Source organism: Stegostoma tigrinum, chromosome 37 (assembly GCF_030684315.1).
Source record: "Stegostoma tigrinum isolate sSteTig4 chromosome 37, sSteTig4.hap1, whole genome shotgun sequence".
NCBI classification, from domain to species: Eukaryota; Metazoa; Chordata; class Chondrichthyes; order Orectolobiformes; family Stegostomatidae; genus Stegostoma; species Stegostoma tigrinum.
In genome coordinates, this window is record NC_081390.1 from 12,420,526 (window position 1) to 12,439,184 (window position 18,659).

Sequence of the window (18,659 nt, forward strand, 5' to 3'; positions counted from 1 at the left end):
TAACAATGAATGCCCTCAAGCAAAGTCAATGCTATCCCTCATCAGTCCTTGCCTTTCCAGATGCTTGTAAATCCTTTCTCTCAGAATCCCATCATAGACAACAAATTCACTGGTTTATCATTCCCTGGCTTTTCCTTCCAGCCTTTCTGAAATAAAGACACAACATTAGTCATCTTTCAGTCTTCAGGCACCTTACCCATGGCTGTCGATAAAAAAAATCTCTGCTATGATCCCATAATTTCTTCCCTAGCTTCCCTCAACATCCTCGGAAACACCTGATCAGGTCCAGGGGATTTATCTATCTTTAGACTTTTTAAGACCTCCAGCATCTCCTCTTCTGAAATGTGCACTGTTTTCAAGACATCAATATTTGTTTCCCTGAATCCCTTCACTTCTATGTCTTTCTCCACAGTAAATACGAAGGTGAAATTTCATTTAGTATCTCTCAAATCTCCTCTGATTCCACACATTGATGACCTTGTTAATCTTACTCTCTCCCTAGTGGCTTTTTCGCTTTTACATAGAACATAGAACAACACAGCGCAGAACAGGCCCTTCAGCCCTCGATGTTGCGGTGACCTGTGAACTAATCTAAGCCCCTCCCCCTACACTATCCCATCATTATCCATATGCTTATCCAAGCACTGTATATATGCCCCTGATGTGGCTGAGGTAACTACATTGGCAGGCAGGGCGTTCCACACCCTTCTCACTCTCTGAGTAAAGAACCTGCCTCTGACATCTGTCTTAAATCTATCACTCCTCAATTTGTAGCTATGCCCCCTTGTACAAGCTGAAGTCATCATCCTCAGAAAAAGGCTCTCACTGTCCACCCTATCTAATCCTCTGATCATCTTGTATGACTCTATGAAATCCCCTCTTGGCCTCCTTCTCTCCAATGAGAACAGACCCAAGTCCCTCAGCCTTGCTTCATAGGGCCTGCGCTCCAGACCAAGCAACATCCTGGTAAGTCTCCTCTACACCTTTTCCAATGCTTCCACATTCTTCCTGTAATGGGGTGACCAGAACTGCACGCAATATTCCAAATGAGGCCGCACTAGCGTTTTGTACAGTTGCAGCATGAAAATATTTTAATATGCTTGTAGGATCTCTTTGGATTATCCTTATCCTTATCTGCCAGGGCTATCTCATATCCCCTTTTTGCCCTTCTGATTTCTGTCTTCAGAATGCTGTTACTCCCCTTATACTCTTCAAGACATTCACTTGATCCCAGTTGTCCATACCTGCCATATGGCTCCTCTTATTCTTGACCAGAGCCTCAATATCTCTATTCATCTTGTTCCCTACTCCTACCAGCCTTACACTTCATTCTAAAAGGAACATACTGCCTCTGAACTCTTGAACAGTATTGAAATTCCCCCAGTTTTCCAGTCACCACTTTACCTGTGAAAAGTCGACCCCAATCAACTTTGGAAAGTTCCTGTCTCCTATCATCAAAATAGGCCAAACTCAAACTAAGAACGTTAACTTTTATATGAAGCCTACCTTTTTCCATAGCTATTTTATTTCTCCCACACCAATCTTTGAGCCAAGTATTTCGCTCTTTATTTCACCTATTTGCAGATGGCTCGGGTAGTAATCCAGAAATTATTATCTTTATGCAGCTGCTTGTGAAGGCTCAGCAGAATGGCTTCCCTAGTCCTATCTATGTCACTGGTACCTATGGGGACCATGAGAACTAGGTCCTTTCCCTCCAAGCTCCTTGCCAGCCCATAATGTTGGCGCCAGTTGGGCAACTCAGCCTTCGGGACCCTCTGTCTTTGCTGAAGAGAATGATATCTATTTCCCTAACTATACTATCCTCTATTACCAATATATTTATCTTCCTTACTCGAACGGTGCTCTGGCCAGTCAGTTTGTTCATTGTCTCTGCAGTCTCTGGCCACACTGGGAGCTATTGGAAAAAAACAATAGGTTGAGGCTCATCAAAAGCTAAATTCTGAACTCCAAAACCTGCCTCACTCACAGTTACACTCACGTCCCTGGCCACGTACTAAATATGATGTAATTTTTATCTAAAGAAGTATGACCGTCTCTGAAACAGAATGTCCAGGTAACCCTCCCCCTCGCTGATGTGTCACAGTGTCTGGAGCCTGGAGTCCATCTCAGCAACACTGAGACAAAATTCCTCCGCCAGATCCCACAGTAGCATCACATCACTGGCTCCGCCTTCTCTATTTTATTTAATTTGTTATCTTGCATTTTATATATTTTAGGAGTGAACCTCTTAGCTGTGCTTTTCAGCTGCAATAACATCTCCTGATTTTAAACCACTTGACAAATGATGACAGACATTGAAGAAACACCAATCGAACATCTTCCTGCTTTTGAGTGATATCTCACTTCAGCTTTAACAGGTAAAAGCAGGTCGAAGAGCTTCTCCTCCATTGTTTTTATCTCCTTTGGCTGCTGCCTTTGTCACACAGCTTTGCTCTTCTGTTTGCGAAGCTTCTGTTCAGCACTCTCTCACATTGTTTGAGAAGCTGTTGATCCTACTTATTTTGTAATTGCAAAAGTATACTTTACTCATGAATTATCTGTAAAAACAGTACAAAGCAGTTCAATTTGGACATTACAGAGAATACAGTGAAATTATGACATCTCTCATTTTGGATTCCAATCTACTGAAAAAAAGAGTAACCTTTGCTGAACATGAAAATACCGTATTTATATTCCAATTAAAGCTACAAGGTTGGGGAGGTGGTGTCTTGGACTTCACAACCCCTCATTTTTTCAAGGCAGAAAGACCTTAGACACTAGCTTGGTGGCAGTTGCCCCAAACTTTGGTGTGTCCCTTACCCATAATCCTGGACTTTAGCTCAGCTGGCTCAATAGTTGGCTTGAAGTGCAGAGTGATACCAACAGTGTGGGTTCAATTCCCCCTTTTAGCTGAGGTTACCATGAAGACCTCTCCTTCTCAACCCCTCCCTTCACCTGAGATGCAGTGACCCTGAGGTCAAGCTACAATCAGTTGTCCTTCTCCAATGAGAGAACAGCCTTTAGGTCTGGTAAGACTATGATGGCTTTACTGGGCCTTGGAATGTGCCAGTCAGGAATATTTGGTCAAGGTTAACTCTTCGCACTGGAAGGCCAGCATGTTTCTGGCAGACCAAAGAGTGTCTTTTACTGAACTGAAAGCCCTCCAGACACTGTCAAAGTTTGTCTCAATGTATGTCCTGGGGAGAAGACCGTAGAGCACAGAGTACTGCATCATGGATCTGGTCATGACGAAACTCAACAAATACCACTGCATCTGTTTCCAGACCTTCTTTGCAAAGATATTCCAGAAGGAGCTGTGTGATAGTCTCTTCACCACCACAGCCCTCTCAAGTGCACTGTGAGGTGGCATAGACAGACCATGAAGGATTGGATAGGTAGTGCCCTTCTCACCACCAGCCAATCTATATTTTGGTCCTTGTTGCAATGCTCTAGTGATGAAACGTTCTGCTAACTTACTTCGACAGTCTGCTCAGGGAGCCACTCGACAGAATCAATACTCTCCTTTTCCCACAGGGCCTTGAGGATATTACACGCTGATGGACTTGTGTTCAAATTTTCTTTCCAGATTTTTCCATGAGAAACAGATGATATGGAACGGTCCAATTATTTGGAGCATTCTGTGGCAAAATGGAGGGGAACCATGCCTCACCTTGGCAAAACATTCCTCCCATGTTTTGGTGAATGCTTGTCCACTTCAATCATAAACCTCTCACAATACAAGCTAACACGTATTATTGCAGCAAGTGAAGCCCAATAGCTATGGTCTAGCACACATTGGTTTGAAGCCATGGCTCTAGAAATACTCACAACCTCTGTGATATTTGTGCCAGATGATTTTCATCCAACGATCCATTAATGTGACATGCAGCCACCTCAAACAGTTCACAGATATATGAATCATCTCAAAATTGATGCATTATACAATACAGAGGGAGGTTATGTGACCCTCAATGCTTGAACAAAATATTTTCAAAAAATGATCCAATTAGTCTCTCGCCCCTGCATTTTTCCAATAGCCATGCAAACTTTGCCACTTCCGATTTATCCAGGTTCTTTTCAAAAGTTATGATTAAATTTGCTTCCGTCAGCCCTTCAGCAGTAAATTACAGATCAGAACAAGCCTGAAAATTTTTTTCTCTTTTCCCTCGCTGCTTTTAGAGTAATGATGTGGCTTGCTTTATTTTAAGTAATTTATTGAATGGAGATAATGTGCCATTGAAGTCTTCCATTATTCCCAAAAGAGGGTATAAGAAGAAACAACAATGGAATTCATTATTGTTGCAATTGTAGCAAGAATCAAAAGACTAAACTAAAGGACAAAGCACAAACTTCTAAGAAGCATTTCCTCATAATTGCATGTGATATATTTGGAACTATTGCACCAGATCTGTGCAGCTTCCATGTATGATATCATTAGTTAATCATTCTGACAATTATCCACTAAAATATTAATGAGAAATAAAGCAATCATCCCAACACATCTGGCTCAGTGGTTAGCTATGGCCATGTCATTATGCCTTTACTATTTGTAAAATGCATCCAGGCTATGACATTTAGTAAGCCTACTCTCTTGTCAATTAACATTGGGTTTAGTTATGTCTACATGTGTTCTGGTTGCATCATGCTGCACTCATGCAGTCACGAGACCTCTCTCATAACAAGGAAAAGCTGTGTGCTTATAGTATGTATCCAGAAGTTCCAAAGGAAGTGGAAATTACAATCAAAATAGTAACTGCACAGATAGTTCTTGAGACAGATATTGGCCCAAGTCCTATGGAAGAGGTACATTATTCACATGCTGTTCAAATTTGTTGCTCTAATGTTGTTATCCAAAGGGTAGGAAGAATGTGAAGCTCACTACTACATCCAATGAATGAGGTAATATGAAATCAGTCAAGGCTAATTAAAACAATTGGGGAGAAAACAAATGTTGATAAGGTTAGATGAAGTTGCATGGAAGGTGCATACTTTGAAGCAAAAACCACAGATCAATTGAACAAAAAGGATTACTCCTGTCCTACAAATTGGATGTAAATGCAAACTGAAGTGAATATTTTTTACAGATAAAAATATAAACTAACCATTGCTTTTTAGCACTTCCTCCTGTATTAGCACCAAATTGACTGCTGGAATGAATATTCTGCACTCTTTCATGCTACATTCTTTGGTGCACTCTTTAAGTGGAAGTGTTAATGCCATTTTTTAAAATTGGCTTAAGAGGTTAAAGAGCTGCTCATTGAGACATCAGTGAAAGAATTTTTTTCCTTTATTCTTTCGCAGAGAGGGGACATTGCTGGCCAGGCAGCATTTATTGCCCATCCCTAATTGTCAAGAGGACAGTTCAGAGTCAACCACATTGTCGTGGGTCTGGAGTCACATGTAAGCCAGCAGATTTCCTTCCCCAAAGGACATTAGTGAACCAGATAGGCTTTTTCCCAACAATTGACGATGCATCAATGGTTATCATTAGACTCCATTGGGTCCAGATACTTATTAAATTCAAATTCCACCATCTGCCATTGTAAGATTCAAACCTGTGTCCCCAGAACATTACCTGGGTCTCTGGATTAACAGGACACTGATAATACCAGTCAGCCATCACCTTCCCTTGATATTCCACACAAGTAACCCATCTACAGTAAATTAGATTGCAACATTTGTTGTAGCTATGTGTGAAATACATAGTCAACAACAACACATTCTGATTTGTTCAGGCCATTAATTTAGGCCAACAGATTCCCAATAAATCTCAACCTCACCACATGTATCTAAACAAGAATTTGTACTTATTTCACAACCATAGGACAGACATTGTAAATTCCTTACAGCCAGTGAAGAGCCAGTCTTCAAATGTAACAGTGCAATGTAGGGAACACAGTGCAGTCTGTTTGTAGACAGCAAACTCCCACAAACAACAAGGTGTTAATGAACAGTTAAACTGTATTTATGAAATTCATTGCAGATGAACATTTTTCCTGGCCCTAGGGATAAACTGCTGGTATTGCTGAAATAACACCTTGGGATAGTTTTCATTCACCTGATAAGACAGAAGGAAGCTCCATTTAATATCTTATCCAGAAGATTGCATGCATGACAGTGCAGCACTCCCTGAATACTACAGGAATGTCAGCCTGTGTGCAGGTCCTGGGAAGGAATTTGAGCCCCACAACCTTCTGATTCAACATGAGGTCCCAGATGGACAGCATTTAATATACACAAACATGGTCTGCCATGTTCATCATGAGTGGTGGGATGGTAAACTTTATAACCTGAAGTATAAGACACAACACAAGGCACAGGGAGTCCATTCCAGGAAAATGAAATTGACAACAATGTTCTTATAATGGCAAAGGAGATATCAATATCATAAATTGAAATCACTATAATCAATTGTTTTGTGTGATCTATACAGCATAAATTCTATAATATTTTGCATGTCCTACAGGGTATATATACTGTAATATTTTGCATATACTGTGGGGTATATATATGTCAGTGTGATGTGTGTTTCCTCCTGTCCTATGCATTATAAATTATATTTCTTTCTCATTCCTTTTTCAGCTGACTGGGAGCTCCGGAGGGGTTGGGAGTGTTTGGAAAGATTATATATCTCGTCGGCACCATTTCAAATGTATTTCTGCTCCTGATCAACTTGCTGTCAATGTTACAAAGATGCCTGTTGTTTGGGGTTCTCTTGGGACACAGAAGATGTGAGGGGCTTGGGCAGGACAGGGGTGCCAGAAACGCTCCGGTTACGCTCAAACCCCTGGAAGTACATTAGCTCACTCATATGACCGAGCAAAATTAACATGGACTGGGCGGCAGATGTACAGTGAGTTTTACGGATGGTGATGGAATCGTGGTGCTCAGTGGTATGGCTTGTGTTTCCTGGACGGATTTGCTGACAAGCCATGAACACCAGAGTAATGGAAGTCATCACTCTACATCGAGATGTCTCGGCAAGGAACAGATCCCAGTACAATCATCGTTCAATTATCAATCATCAGTGAGAATTCCGACAACCTCCAGGAGATTTAGGTTTTCCCCAGGAGAGGGGGGCTATTTAACTCTCCTGAGGCCAGCGGAGCTTCTCGTCTGCGAATTCTAGGGTTGGGGATTCAGTTCTAAGCAATAAACGCCGTTCGCCGACCCTAGAGGGGGGGCGGTCTCAATCAGCTTAAAGCCTGGATTCCCTGTAGATGCTTCAGGGAGAACTCATCAGGATGAGAGACTAGTTCCTTGTTGGGAATTTGTCAGTGGCTCACTGGGAGCCCTGATCTTCGGGCTGATTTCATTCAAGCGAGAGCACATTTCACTCTCCGTGTTTTCCACTGCATACCATCTACTCCGAGTCTGAACTGCAAGATCATTTATTCCGCATGTTTACCCTCTGCAAGCAAGCCTGTCCTTCTGAGAGGCACTAATGGACGGCAATTGGGAGCAGAGCAATACTGGGATGGGCAATCGGAAATTTGTATCAGCCACCCCATTGAAAAAGCCCGATCGGGGTAATGCCATTTTAACAGGCAAGGCGCCCGAGTTAACGCCCATTTGGACGCTGTCAAAAGCTAACCGAGACAAGCCGTTCCAGCAGCGATTGAGTGCACTGATTTCAAAGCACTTTCAGCTCTTTCCAAAGATTGCATAACGTTTACAGAGTAGTTTAACAGTATCTGCATTAGCAATTGAAGCCCTCCCTTGGACACTGAGTAATCTGCACAGTTCCCCACTCACATCCCCATTGAGTTGGGGTGCGGCCCGAATGCACTGCAAACGTTCCTCAAGTTTGGCCGCTTCTTAAAATGTTCGGAATCAAAGTCGCAGTGGGGCTTGTTTTTTTTCAAAAAGCTCTCCCGCGTGCAGATGTTAACAATATCATTACTCAGTGTCTGGTTCCACTTAAAATTAACAGTAAGTGAAAGACCAAAAATTAGGCTGGGCTGAATTAATTACTAACAACATATGTCAAACGACAAAGAGCTTTTAACATGCATCTTCCCCCGGCTCCAAGCCTCCGCTCCTCTCTGACAGTCAGCTGGTTATAAACAAAACACGTTTTGTACGTATTTTTTTAAAAATAACTATATTTCAGGCAGGCACATAAATCGCGACTTAGCAAATTCAGAGGTGGCTATTTTACTTGCTTCGTGGAGTTTGCCATTTTCATTGCTTGTCCTCAAAAGCCCAAAAAAATTCCCAGTGGTTCTATGTTATCTGCAGGATCAGCGTTACAAAGGGGCGCTCTTGTTTTATTGGGATTGTGATCGACAGACAACATTTACATCCGAACACAGATATCTCATTTCTATTCAAGGCTACTCTCCTACAACGAAAACCCTATTTCCCACAAACTCTCCTAACGGTGCACTTTCAAACGTGCAGGTATTCAGCAAGATGTATGTCTCAGTCAGATTTTTTTTTGTTTTTAAGCAGCACTTGAACTTTAAGGGAGAAACACAACATCCATGAAGAGGGTGATGTGGAGTATAATTTTTGTAGAGATTTACAGTGACCCAGTTGTCGCCGGAGGGTTTTGTGAATTAAACTGGAGACTGAGGGCAAATTGCAAATTTGGAGGCCTAATGAAATGCTCTATCTGTTGGTCTCTCGGATAATTGTGGCAAAACCGCTTCGAAATGTTACATATGTTCTTGCCTTATATGTTTACTTGCTGAGCGCAATCTTTTTAATTTGAGCTGAGTCTATGGCTCTCTTTTGTTTGTGCGTTTTACACGTAAAACAGCAAAATATTGATTTAATGTAAATTGGGTGCAACACACGCCAAAATTTGACAGCCATTCCGCCGTGGCTGATCTCGAGTCCCAGGCTGAAAAGTTGACCTGCTGAAACCGATCGAAATGGACCGAGTGACAATGATCGCGTGTGCTTTTGAAGTTGATGACTTAATTAATTTGATGAGTCGACGAATGAATTTAAAGACGATAGCAATTAGAATCCTATTTGTACTTAATACGTTACAGACTGGATGCAACACACTCCTAAAAGTTCTAAAATATAATGATTGATTGAATTTACTTTAGCACTAATGTTGTCAAACAGAAACAACAAACAGAAATTGCGTCTGTGGAAGGTTCACCGAACCCGAAACGTTAAAACTCTGCTTTCTCTCCACAGAAGCTGCCAGACCTGCTGAGTTCTAGCAGCGATTTATGTTTTCTTTACAGATTTACAACATCTGCAGTTTCTGTTTTAACTTTACAAGTAGTTAAAACTTTATAGGCAGAAGTTTAAGAGAAGCATTTTAGCCATCTATCTATCTATCTAAAATCCAGCCATCAAACCAAGTACATCTCTGGGGTCTCCCCTTGTATTGTGTAGCCGCATCACGGACAGACACGGGAAAGGCTCGAGTGGGTCACTGATAGAATTATTTTAAGTAGGGCTTTTGAGAAATCGGGAGGGGGGAGAGCGACTTATACGTTTGGATTTCCATTTGGAAAAAGTTTTAAATTCCTTGTTCGTGGTATTAAGTTTATAGTATGGACAGTTTTTAAGGGTACGCCCGCCACGCAGCCCCGCACCCCAATCCCAAAAAAGACGTGTGAACTCAATAGCTATTCATGAAGTTTAGCCCAACTCGAAACGAACAATGTTCGTACAGAAGAACTACAGAAAATGCATTAAAATAATCAGGAACGTGAAATTTCACAAGAGTGTAATCCGGTTGAAGGTGGGCTCAGGCGCAACGGCCAATACTAACGAAAGCTCCGATATAACGAATATAGATTAATGATGACCAATTACTTAAAATATAACCAGTCTATTTTTAACTCCCTTTACAGGTTATTGGGGCCTTATGTCATTTACTGCCATTTTTGTACCCTCCTTTATGGCATGTGTTCCGCAAAACTGACACTTCTGGCTGTTACAATAAGAGGAACACGGATTGCCAAAGTAGCAACTTACTTCAGGCTCTGTTCCAGCTGAACTCTTCCTACCTGAAACGCTGCGATCTGTCCGCCTTTGACCACATCACAGAACCCGGGCGGATAATGAGAATGCAGTAACTATACGACCCTCCAGCGCTGCATCCCGTACACGCAAAACTTTCGTTTCTCTTCCAGAGGGCGACAAGGCAAGAGCATTTATTTAATTCAGTTAATGTTTTGGGGTACGGGGCATTCGATTCAATGTTAACAGGACCAATGTATAAACTGGGTCCTGGAATGTAAATTCAAACGAAGTGAAGACGTTTGAGTTTCGTTTGTTTAATTGAGTGGAAATGTTATAATTGATTATAACCCTTGCGAAGTCAACACTTCGAATGTAACTGTAAAAATAAGTGTGCAGTCTAAGATACGTTAAAACCCACAATGAGAAACACTAGGAAGGGAGTCTTTGCTAACAAACGCTCTGTGAAATGTTGTTGAAATGAACGTACGTTTGGCAGTTTTTGGATAAGGCTGGCGCGGTGTCTTTCAGACGCAGCTGTGCTCTCACTGTTTGGGCTAGTGCATCCGTGACACATCCTTGACTCCAACACCTTTCCCCCAGGCCGCAGTTTCGTTCGGTCCGATATTCCTGTTTAATGCAAGCCTAGTCAAGAGCGTCCTTCCTAACCTCTCGCCGACTACAGCCCAAAACGGGTGTTTCTTTCAAATAGCAAGGAGAGGAGCAGTGGGGTTTACCTCACACATGCGACAAGTTGCTGCTGAGAATATGAAGAGAAGTACTTCTGGAAGAATTTTACAAAATAACAACCGTTTCTTGAATCACCCCGAACCCGTGAGGGGCGGAGGAAGTGGGGAAAGTAGATTTGATGGATTTCTAACGCGGGATGCTTTCTACAGGAATTTGTCCTTACTCCAATCTCCCCAAGACCAGTGGAATCTTACCCTCTTGTCAGGATCAATGGCTCGAACGCTTACTAAAAAAAAATCAGTTACTCCAGCGAGGCCAAAACGAAACAAATGCATCTTCATTTCATTAAAACGATCTTATTTAAAGATAATTTCAGAGCTTACTTTTTTTCTTTTACAGAATTTCTGTCCAATAATGGCAAATGTTATGCGTGATAAGTTTGCAAATCTGTTTAAAGCGGACTTCTTGCAAACTTTCAAATCATTACTTCGTGAGAACCGAGATAAAATAACATTTAAAAACCAAAAGAACTGCAGATGCTGTAAATCAGGAACAAAAACAAAGTTGCTGGAAAAGCTCAGCACGTCTGGCAGCATCTGTGGAGGAGAAAACAGAGTTAATGTTTTCGGTCCGGTTACCCTGCCTCAGAACATTTGATGTGTCATAGGAGAGGACTAAATTCTATCACCTATTGAGTGCTGACCGCTCTCCCATCGCCTGAAATGCATCCAGTTTGTATCGCTCTCTCACTAAAAACCAGCGATCAGAGGCGAATCCATGTGAATGTGGGGAATTGAATTCGCTCCTGTTTTTACGGTAAACGGTTTCCAACGAACGGCTGATGAGAATTTTCCGGTGAACGGGGTCCTGAGTGAGCTTGCCCAGACGTGTCAGGGCCGTGCTAATTTATGGTGCATCGCTTAAGTTTGAGTTTTAATTAAGTGCAAACCGGCGCCCGCGTCGCTTGTGATTATCAGGCACCGAGAACAATCACCATTTTTTTAAAGAAAGGTCTGCAGTCCCAAAAAAACGTGTCAAATTTAGAAGCAAAAAGTTAGCAGTAAAATCGGTTAGGGTTCGGAATGTGTTCGGCATGCAAAGCGACTGATATCTATATGATGACCTGTGTGTCTCTGTGTGTATATGTTACAGGAAGCTTTATAAAAAAATTTCTTGACGTTGTAAGAATATTCTTAGCACAGGACTAGAGTACTGTCGAGCAAACATGAAAGTTCTGAGGACAATTGGTTAAGTTTGGTTAACGGTTCTTCTCTTGTTTGATCTTGCCGATGCTGGCGCCTTTCATAACATAACTTGTCTGCCTATTAAATGCCTTGACTTATCTTGAAGAATTGCTTTTGCTTTTAGATGAACCATGGCTTTGGCTGAGAGGAGGGGGGTCGTGGCGTTGCAGGGACTAGGACAGACAAGAAGGAAGATTGCCCTAATTGAAAATATGCAGAAAATGTATTTTGAACCACTCATACTTAAGAAGCTTTTAGTTAAATACCAGGCGAGCTGGTTATTTTTGTTTGTCTAATTCTCTGAAAGTATGGTTTCAATAAGTAGCTCGTAATGAGAATGAGATCTTGCTAAAGGCTGCCCCACTGCTTAATTGCGTTGAAATTGCTCCTGCGACCGTGTTCCAAGGAGCAAGTCGCCCCTGAGCTATCAATAAACGTGCCCAGCAAGAGATCTCTGAGTAACTCCTCATTTCTTTTAGAATGATCGCTGCCTTTTACAACCCAGAAACCAATCGGCTCCGCTTTCTGCTCGTCAGCTCCCTGAGCCTGTCATCTCATTGGAGGGCAGCAGCATGACAGCAAACCCTCTCAGAAGTTTAAAGCGGATCTAACTCGGCTCCAAGGCGTAGGCAAGTCAGACTTGAGGAGCTTGACTTTGGGAGCGTCTCTCTCTGGCCCTCCATGTCAAACAGAAGGGACTGAGAGCTTTACTGCACTGACTGACAAGTGCTTTACCCCCAGGTGTATGGCCCCTTCCTGCCGGATGATGAGCACTGTCCAAGGCACACACAACCAGGGGATTAAAGAGCACAGAGACTCCGAGGCGGCAGCCAAGGGGCGAGACTGCAGCGACGCTTCCCTCATGGACTCGAATGGATGTAACTCTCAGATTTCCAGCCTCCCGTTCAGTGTGGAATCCTTGATCGCAAAGCGAAAGCCCTTCAGGAGCCAGGGCTCCCCCTCAGAGCCCTCAGTGCCTGCCGTCACCTCTTCAGCTTTAAAGGAGGAAAGCTCTTCCTCCTCCAGGACTTACTACCCTGGGGAAGACTTGCAGCACTTACCCGAGAATTCTTCTTCGCACGAACCCGAAAACCTTAGCCACAAGGAGCAATCCACTTGGGTTCAAAACAATCCTTCATATTCACCGCCTCCAAGTAAGTGCCGTATACGGCTTGCTCACTCACTCCTCTCAGCCTCACTCACTCCTCTCACCCTCGCTCACTCACTCACTCCTCTCACCCTCACTCACTCCTCTCACCCTCGCTCACTCACAGTCCTCTCACCCACTCACACATTCCTCTCACTTATTCACTCCTCTCACTTACTCACTCTCACACACGTTCCTCTCACTCTCACTCACTCATTTCTCTCACTCTCACTCACGCACATTCCTCTCTTATTCACTCCTCACTCACTCACTTCTCACTCTCACTCACTCACATTCCTCTCTCTTATTCACTCCTCTCACTGTCTCTCTCTCCTCTCACTCACTTCTCACTCACTCACTCATTCCTCTCACTCACTCACATTCCACTCACTTATTCATTCCCCTCAGTCACTCACTTCTCTCACTCTCACACACTTCTCTCACTCACTCACTCATTCCGCTCGCTCACTCCTCTCTCTCTCCTTTCACTTATGCACTCCTTTCTCACTCACTCACTTCTCTAACTCTCACTCATTCCTCTCACTCATTCCTCTCACTCACTCCTCTCACTCACTCCTCTCTCTCACTCACTCATTCACTCACGCTCCCTCACTCATTCTTTCTCACTCATTCACTTATTCCTCTCGTTCGGAATCACTCCCTCAGTCATTCTCTCACTCACATTGACTAGCCCATGCCTTTCCCCCACCACTCATTCATTCACTTCTTCACTCATCCCTCTCATTCCTGCACATCACTCATTTACTCTTTCATTTCTCTGACTAGCTCCTCATTTTCACTCACTCATTCCCTCTTGTACTCACTGCCTCTTGTATTCACTCTCCCTCATTCATCTCATTTACTCACTAACTTATTCCCCTCTTTCACTCCTATTAGTAATTTATTCCTCTCTCCCATTCATTCCCCCTGAAACTCCTTCCCTCCTTACCTCACTGGGGGGATGTGAGGGCCGTCACACTGAACGGGCAGAATCGGGATTTTGCGTCGTTTTACTGTAGTTTCGCTTTTTATTCCGTAGAAGTGATTTCTTTTTAAAGACTTCTAATCTTTGACATCAGTTTAGAATGTAAATGGTGGGGCTTGGTGGAATTGTAGCAAGTTCCATGGAAGTACCTCAACTCCAGCAGTTTACTCATAAACAATAATAAAATGCACAGATTGGACGACTTTCTTTAAAAAAAATCGTTCTTGACGAGCGGGAGTCGTTGGCAAGACCAGTAATTAATTTCTAACCTTCAACTGCATTTGGATTTAGTGGCTTGCTAGGCCATTTCAGAGGGCCGTTAAGAGTCAACCACATTGCTATGGGTCTGGAATCACATGTCGAGTAAGGGGGGGGGGGGGCGCAGACACCCTTCACTGTAGGGCGGTAGTGAATGTGTCCGCTGCAAATTCCTCTATTTATTACCAGCATTTTATTTCGGATTTATGAACGAAATTTAAAATCCTGCCCCCCACCCCATACACATGCACATACACCAAGCATCTGCTGTAGAGGGGTTTGACCTCCTTTCGCCTGAGGACTAACTCGGGCCTCTAGATTCCTAGGCCTGTAACATGGCCACTACATCACTGTCCTCATTTTGGAACTGTGGGGCTTAAGACCAGATCGTGGGTTTTATATATATATACTGGGCTGTGGATTATAAACCAAACTGTGTTTTATAGACCACATCGTCTTTTGTAGACTGGACTGTGGATTATAGACTGAACTGTGGGTTATAGACTAAACTCGGGATTATAGATTAGACTGTGGCTATAGACACACAGTGGGGTTTTAGTCAGGACCGTAAATTATAGATTGGAATATGATTTATAGACCTGACTTTGGGCTACAGACTGGACTGTGTTCTCGACTGGACTGTGGTTATGGACTGGATTAAGTGGGTTATGGGCCTTACTGTGGGTTGTAAATTGGGCTGTGAGTTATACATTGGGTTACAAACTGGGCTGTGGATTGTAAACTGGGTTGCGGGTTATAACCTGGGTTGTAGATTATAGACTGGGCTGTGGATTGTGAACGAAACTGCAGGTTGTAACTTGGCTGCGGGTTACAGACGGGGCAGAGGGACACAGACTGGGCTGTGGGACATTGAGAAATTCGTTAGAAACAGGATGGTGGTACAAACGTATATATACAAGTTTGTTGTTTAGACGAGTTAGGATTTGATTAGCAACAAAAAGTGACTCTAATGGCAAGTTTTGCCAACTTCAAACAATTGTGGATGTGTGCCCGCGTATAGAAGTGTCCTCCCCACAGACCCCACTACGCAAAATCTTCTCCTTCCGATTGCATTTGATGTAATTGCATTTTAATTGCAATTCTACAAAATCCACGTTGAACTATTCTGAATAAAGACGCGGGCTAGTTATTGAATAAATGGAAGTCCAAATCAAACTGAGATCTGCAGGGAACAGTAAATGTATTCACTAGAAATGAGCAGGCTCTTTACTGACTCGGGAGTATCAGTCCTGCTAACGGACCCAAAGCCTTGGCACGGCGGTGTGTGGTTCTATGCACTCTCCCTAGGCCATTAACAGGCATTGAAATCTGATTGATTCGTTTGTTTCATAACTTAAATTGAAGTGAAAGGTATATTCCGGCTGCTGGGACGCTGCTCAACCTTATTCAAATAAAAGCGAATAACTCACTCGTTTTCCCTAGGCCCCATTCTAAATATTCTAGAACAGCGACAAACTTCTGAAGGGATAGAAAGTGGCCCTCAATTAAAGGAGACATATTGGAGTGGAAGGGGAGTTTGTGAGCCACTGACAGGGCGCTACATGCCCCAGTAGACTGCAGGGGTACGGAGCTCATTCCTCATCCTCTTCCAAATTGATATCGAGCCAAAAAAAAAACCCTTCAAACATCCTTCCTTATTGCCTGTGAAAGACGAGAGTTAACAGAATGTGCTCCACATATAGGTAACAATATTCATAGAATGCTAACCCCACCAAACAGCGGCAAGGGCTTAAGCTAGATATTTATCCATACTAGGCTGTTCCACAGGCATTCTGGAACCTTGTTGCACAGGCACACTGGAACATTGTTACAGTCAGGCAGGAACATTGTTACAATGTTCCAGTGTGCCTGTGTAACAATGTTCCTGTCTGACTGTGTAGCAATATTCAAGTTTGACTGTGTAACAAGGTGTCAATTTGACTGTAAAGATGCTCCCGTCCTGTGAGCGAATGTATTTAAGAAATTAAACGTCCCGTATAGAGGCCAGCTGTTGTCATGGGGACAACCTTTGGGAAGTTTGTTTCTTGTGGAACTCTTTGTGCTTTTTCCGTTCTTTTCCTCAGGACTCGTGTAACTTCGGGCTACTCCCAGTGCCGCTGAAATTCATTTCTTTTCTCTCTGCCTTTGGTTGCAGGACACCCGAGCCCACCCCCGTGCACCCTGAGGAAACACAAAAACAACAGGAAGCCTCGAACCCCCTTCACAACGTCGCAACTGCTGTCGCTGGAGCGCAAGTTCCGCCAGAAACAGTACTTGTCGATCGCGGAGCGGGCCGAGTTCTCCAGTTCTCTCAACCTGACCGAGACCCAAGTCAAGATTTGGTTTCAGAACCGGCGAGCGAAGGCGAAGAGGCTGCAGGAGGCCGAACTGGAGAAACTCAAACTGGCTGCCAAGCCGTTGTTACCTTCCTTCGGCCTGCCGTTCCCTCTGGCCTCCCATCTCACTTCTCCCAACTTGTATGGACCGTCTAACGCTTTCCAACGGCCTGCTCTTCCAGTGCCGGGACTGTTCACCGCCCCGGTCACATACGGAATGTATTATTTGTCGTAAGTTGTTGGAGAGACTAGCCCCTTGCCGTCTCTTAGGCATTGATGCCTGAGAGTCTACTGGGCAGAACCAGAGGGGGAAAGAAGCGTCATTCAGGGAATTCCAGAATCACTGCAACCCTCCCTCACATTGGCTTGTTTATATCGAAACTGGGTTATTGACCCATTTAGTCATTCCTTTTCTCTTTTAAAAGTGCAATTAAAGTTCATCAAAATATACAGAATAATTTATATAGAAATCTCAGTCTCTGCAGATCAAAACAAAATCTGATTTCTATAAGAAGTGGGTGATAAAACGCCACATAATAAAGCTGCCATTTGATCTCAAGCACCATGGCTTCATTGATTGATACAGTGGACGTATGAACCTCGCAGCCTGCATTTTGTCCTGATTCTCGCTGTGAATTGGGAGGGTGGGGGGGGGGGGGGGGGGGAGAAAGCGTGTCGGATTCCCTTTCAACAATCGTATTGGAGGTTCGCCCGAGTCCCTGTAACCTTACTGCATATCTCGCGGGCGCTGTCGCTGAACCATTGTGTGTAAGAAGTGTCCTGGGTACAGGCCGCGACACAGACGGGGAGACTTTTTCTCATCAGAATGGAGAGCGCTATGACTTGGCAGTGTCATTTTCAACAACAACAAAAAATCATTGTCAAACTTTAAAGCAAACCCTTTGGAGAGGGAAAGTTGCACTGTATGGCCAGCTTTCTGTTCGATTGAGGAATTGCTCATCTGTTTTCGATCCGCTTTCACTTCCTAATGTTCTGTATAGACTCGTGTAAATACAGAAATGTATCGATGGGTCTGGGATTGGCTTGAGTTTGATTTGGGACTTTGGTTTCGCAGCCGTGGCATTTCTGAATCAGACCAGACCAGCCTGAAGATTGTTTACCAATATTTAAATATATATTAAGTGCATTTAAAATACGTTTTCTTTAAAAAAACTGTTTACATTTTCTTAAATGGTGTACAGTTATGTTATGTGCAGATGGTAACATGGGTAACGAGAATTTCATGTGTTTTTGTACATTGATGATTAAATAAACTCTCTAATTGTTCCCTTTTCTAATTTCATTTTATTTCATAATTGATTCACGGAAATTCGTTAAACATATTGTACCAGAACTAGCGGACGGGTTTGGATTAATAACAAAAGAGAGTGAGAATTACAGACTGAGTGGCTGAGGAGTCCGTATAACTTTGGGGCTAATGCCGAGCGGCTGTTGTAAAAGCATCCCAAAGTCCGCCCAGTTCGAACATACTCCTCCGGGAGGTGTCCAGTGAAAATGAACGTCAGACGGAAGGCACTTTAGTTCCGGAGATGATGCGCACACCCAGAGCCAACCTGCACTCTGCAAGGTGACACGAGGAGTTTGGGTGAGATTTGGCCCTTAATAAAGCAAATACATTTTAAAATAAATTCTCGGCGGGTGGTTCTGATACATCGTTTCGAGTCTTGACTACACAATATTTAACTTTAATTTTCTGCTTTTTAAGCGAAATATAAACCATTCTCTTCAGTTAGAATAACCAGTTATAGTTGATTAATTTATAATGTATGTCTTAATCACTAATATTGCAGTTCTGACCGTTTTGAATTTGGTTGATTAAATTATTACTCAAAAAAGAACGTTTATTTTAAAATATGTTTTGTTTTCTAGCGAGCCACTGATTTATAATTAAGAAGACAGTTGTTGCAAGATAGTTGATAATTCTGTGGTTTTATTTCCCCAATATGATCTGCTAGTCGGAGGCTGAGTTTTATCATTACATCCCGTGTCCCCTGTTTGGTTCACATCATTGGTATCAAATTTAGCATTTACGCGGATCCCAGCCC

General features: G+C 43.0%; 1 protein-coding gene across 1 annotated transcript; it reads left to right on the top strand.

Moving 5' to 3' along the window:
* The first annotated feature begins 12,502 nt into the window (after nucleotides 1–12,502).
* Nucleotides 12,503–17,217, top strand: LOC125467582 (homeobox protein MSH-C-like). Its single transcript, XM_048563649.2, has 2 exons — nucleotides 12,503–13,021; nucleotides 16,413–17,217. The coding sequence occupies exons 1-2, from the start codon at nucleotides 12,613–12,615 to the stop codon at nucleotides 16,826–16,828; spliced, it is 825 nt and encodes a 274-aa protein (XP_048419606.1). The 5' UTR covers nucleotides 12,503–12,612; the 3' UTR covers nucleotides 16,829–17,217.
* The last annotated feature ends 1,442 nt before the right edge of the window (nucleotides 17,218–18,659 follow it).

Bases quoted from the DNA above. Each gene is read 5' to 3' on its own strand.
- LOC125467582 (XM_048563649.2), top strand. From the start codon at position 12,613: ATGGCCCCTTCCTGCCGGATGATGAGCACTGTCCAAGGCACACACAAC. The intron at 13,022-16,412 runs GTAAGTGCCGTA...CTTTGGTTGCAG, and splicing joins TTCATATTCACCGCCTCCAA to GACACCCGAGCCCACCCCCG.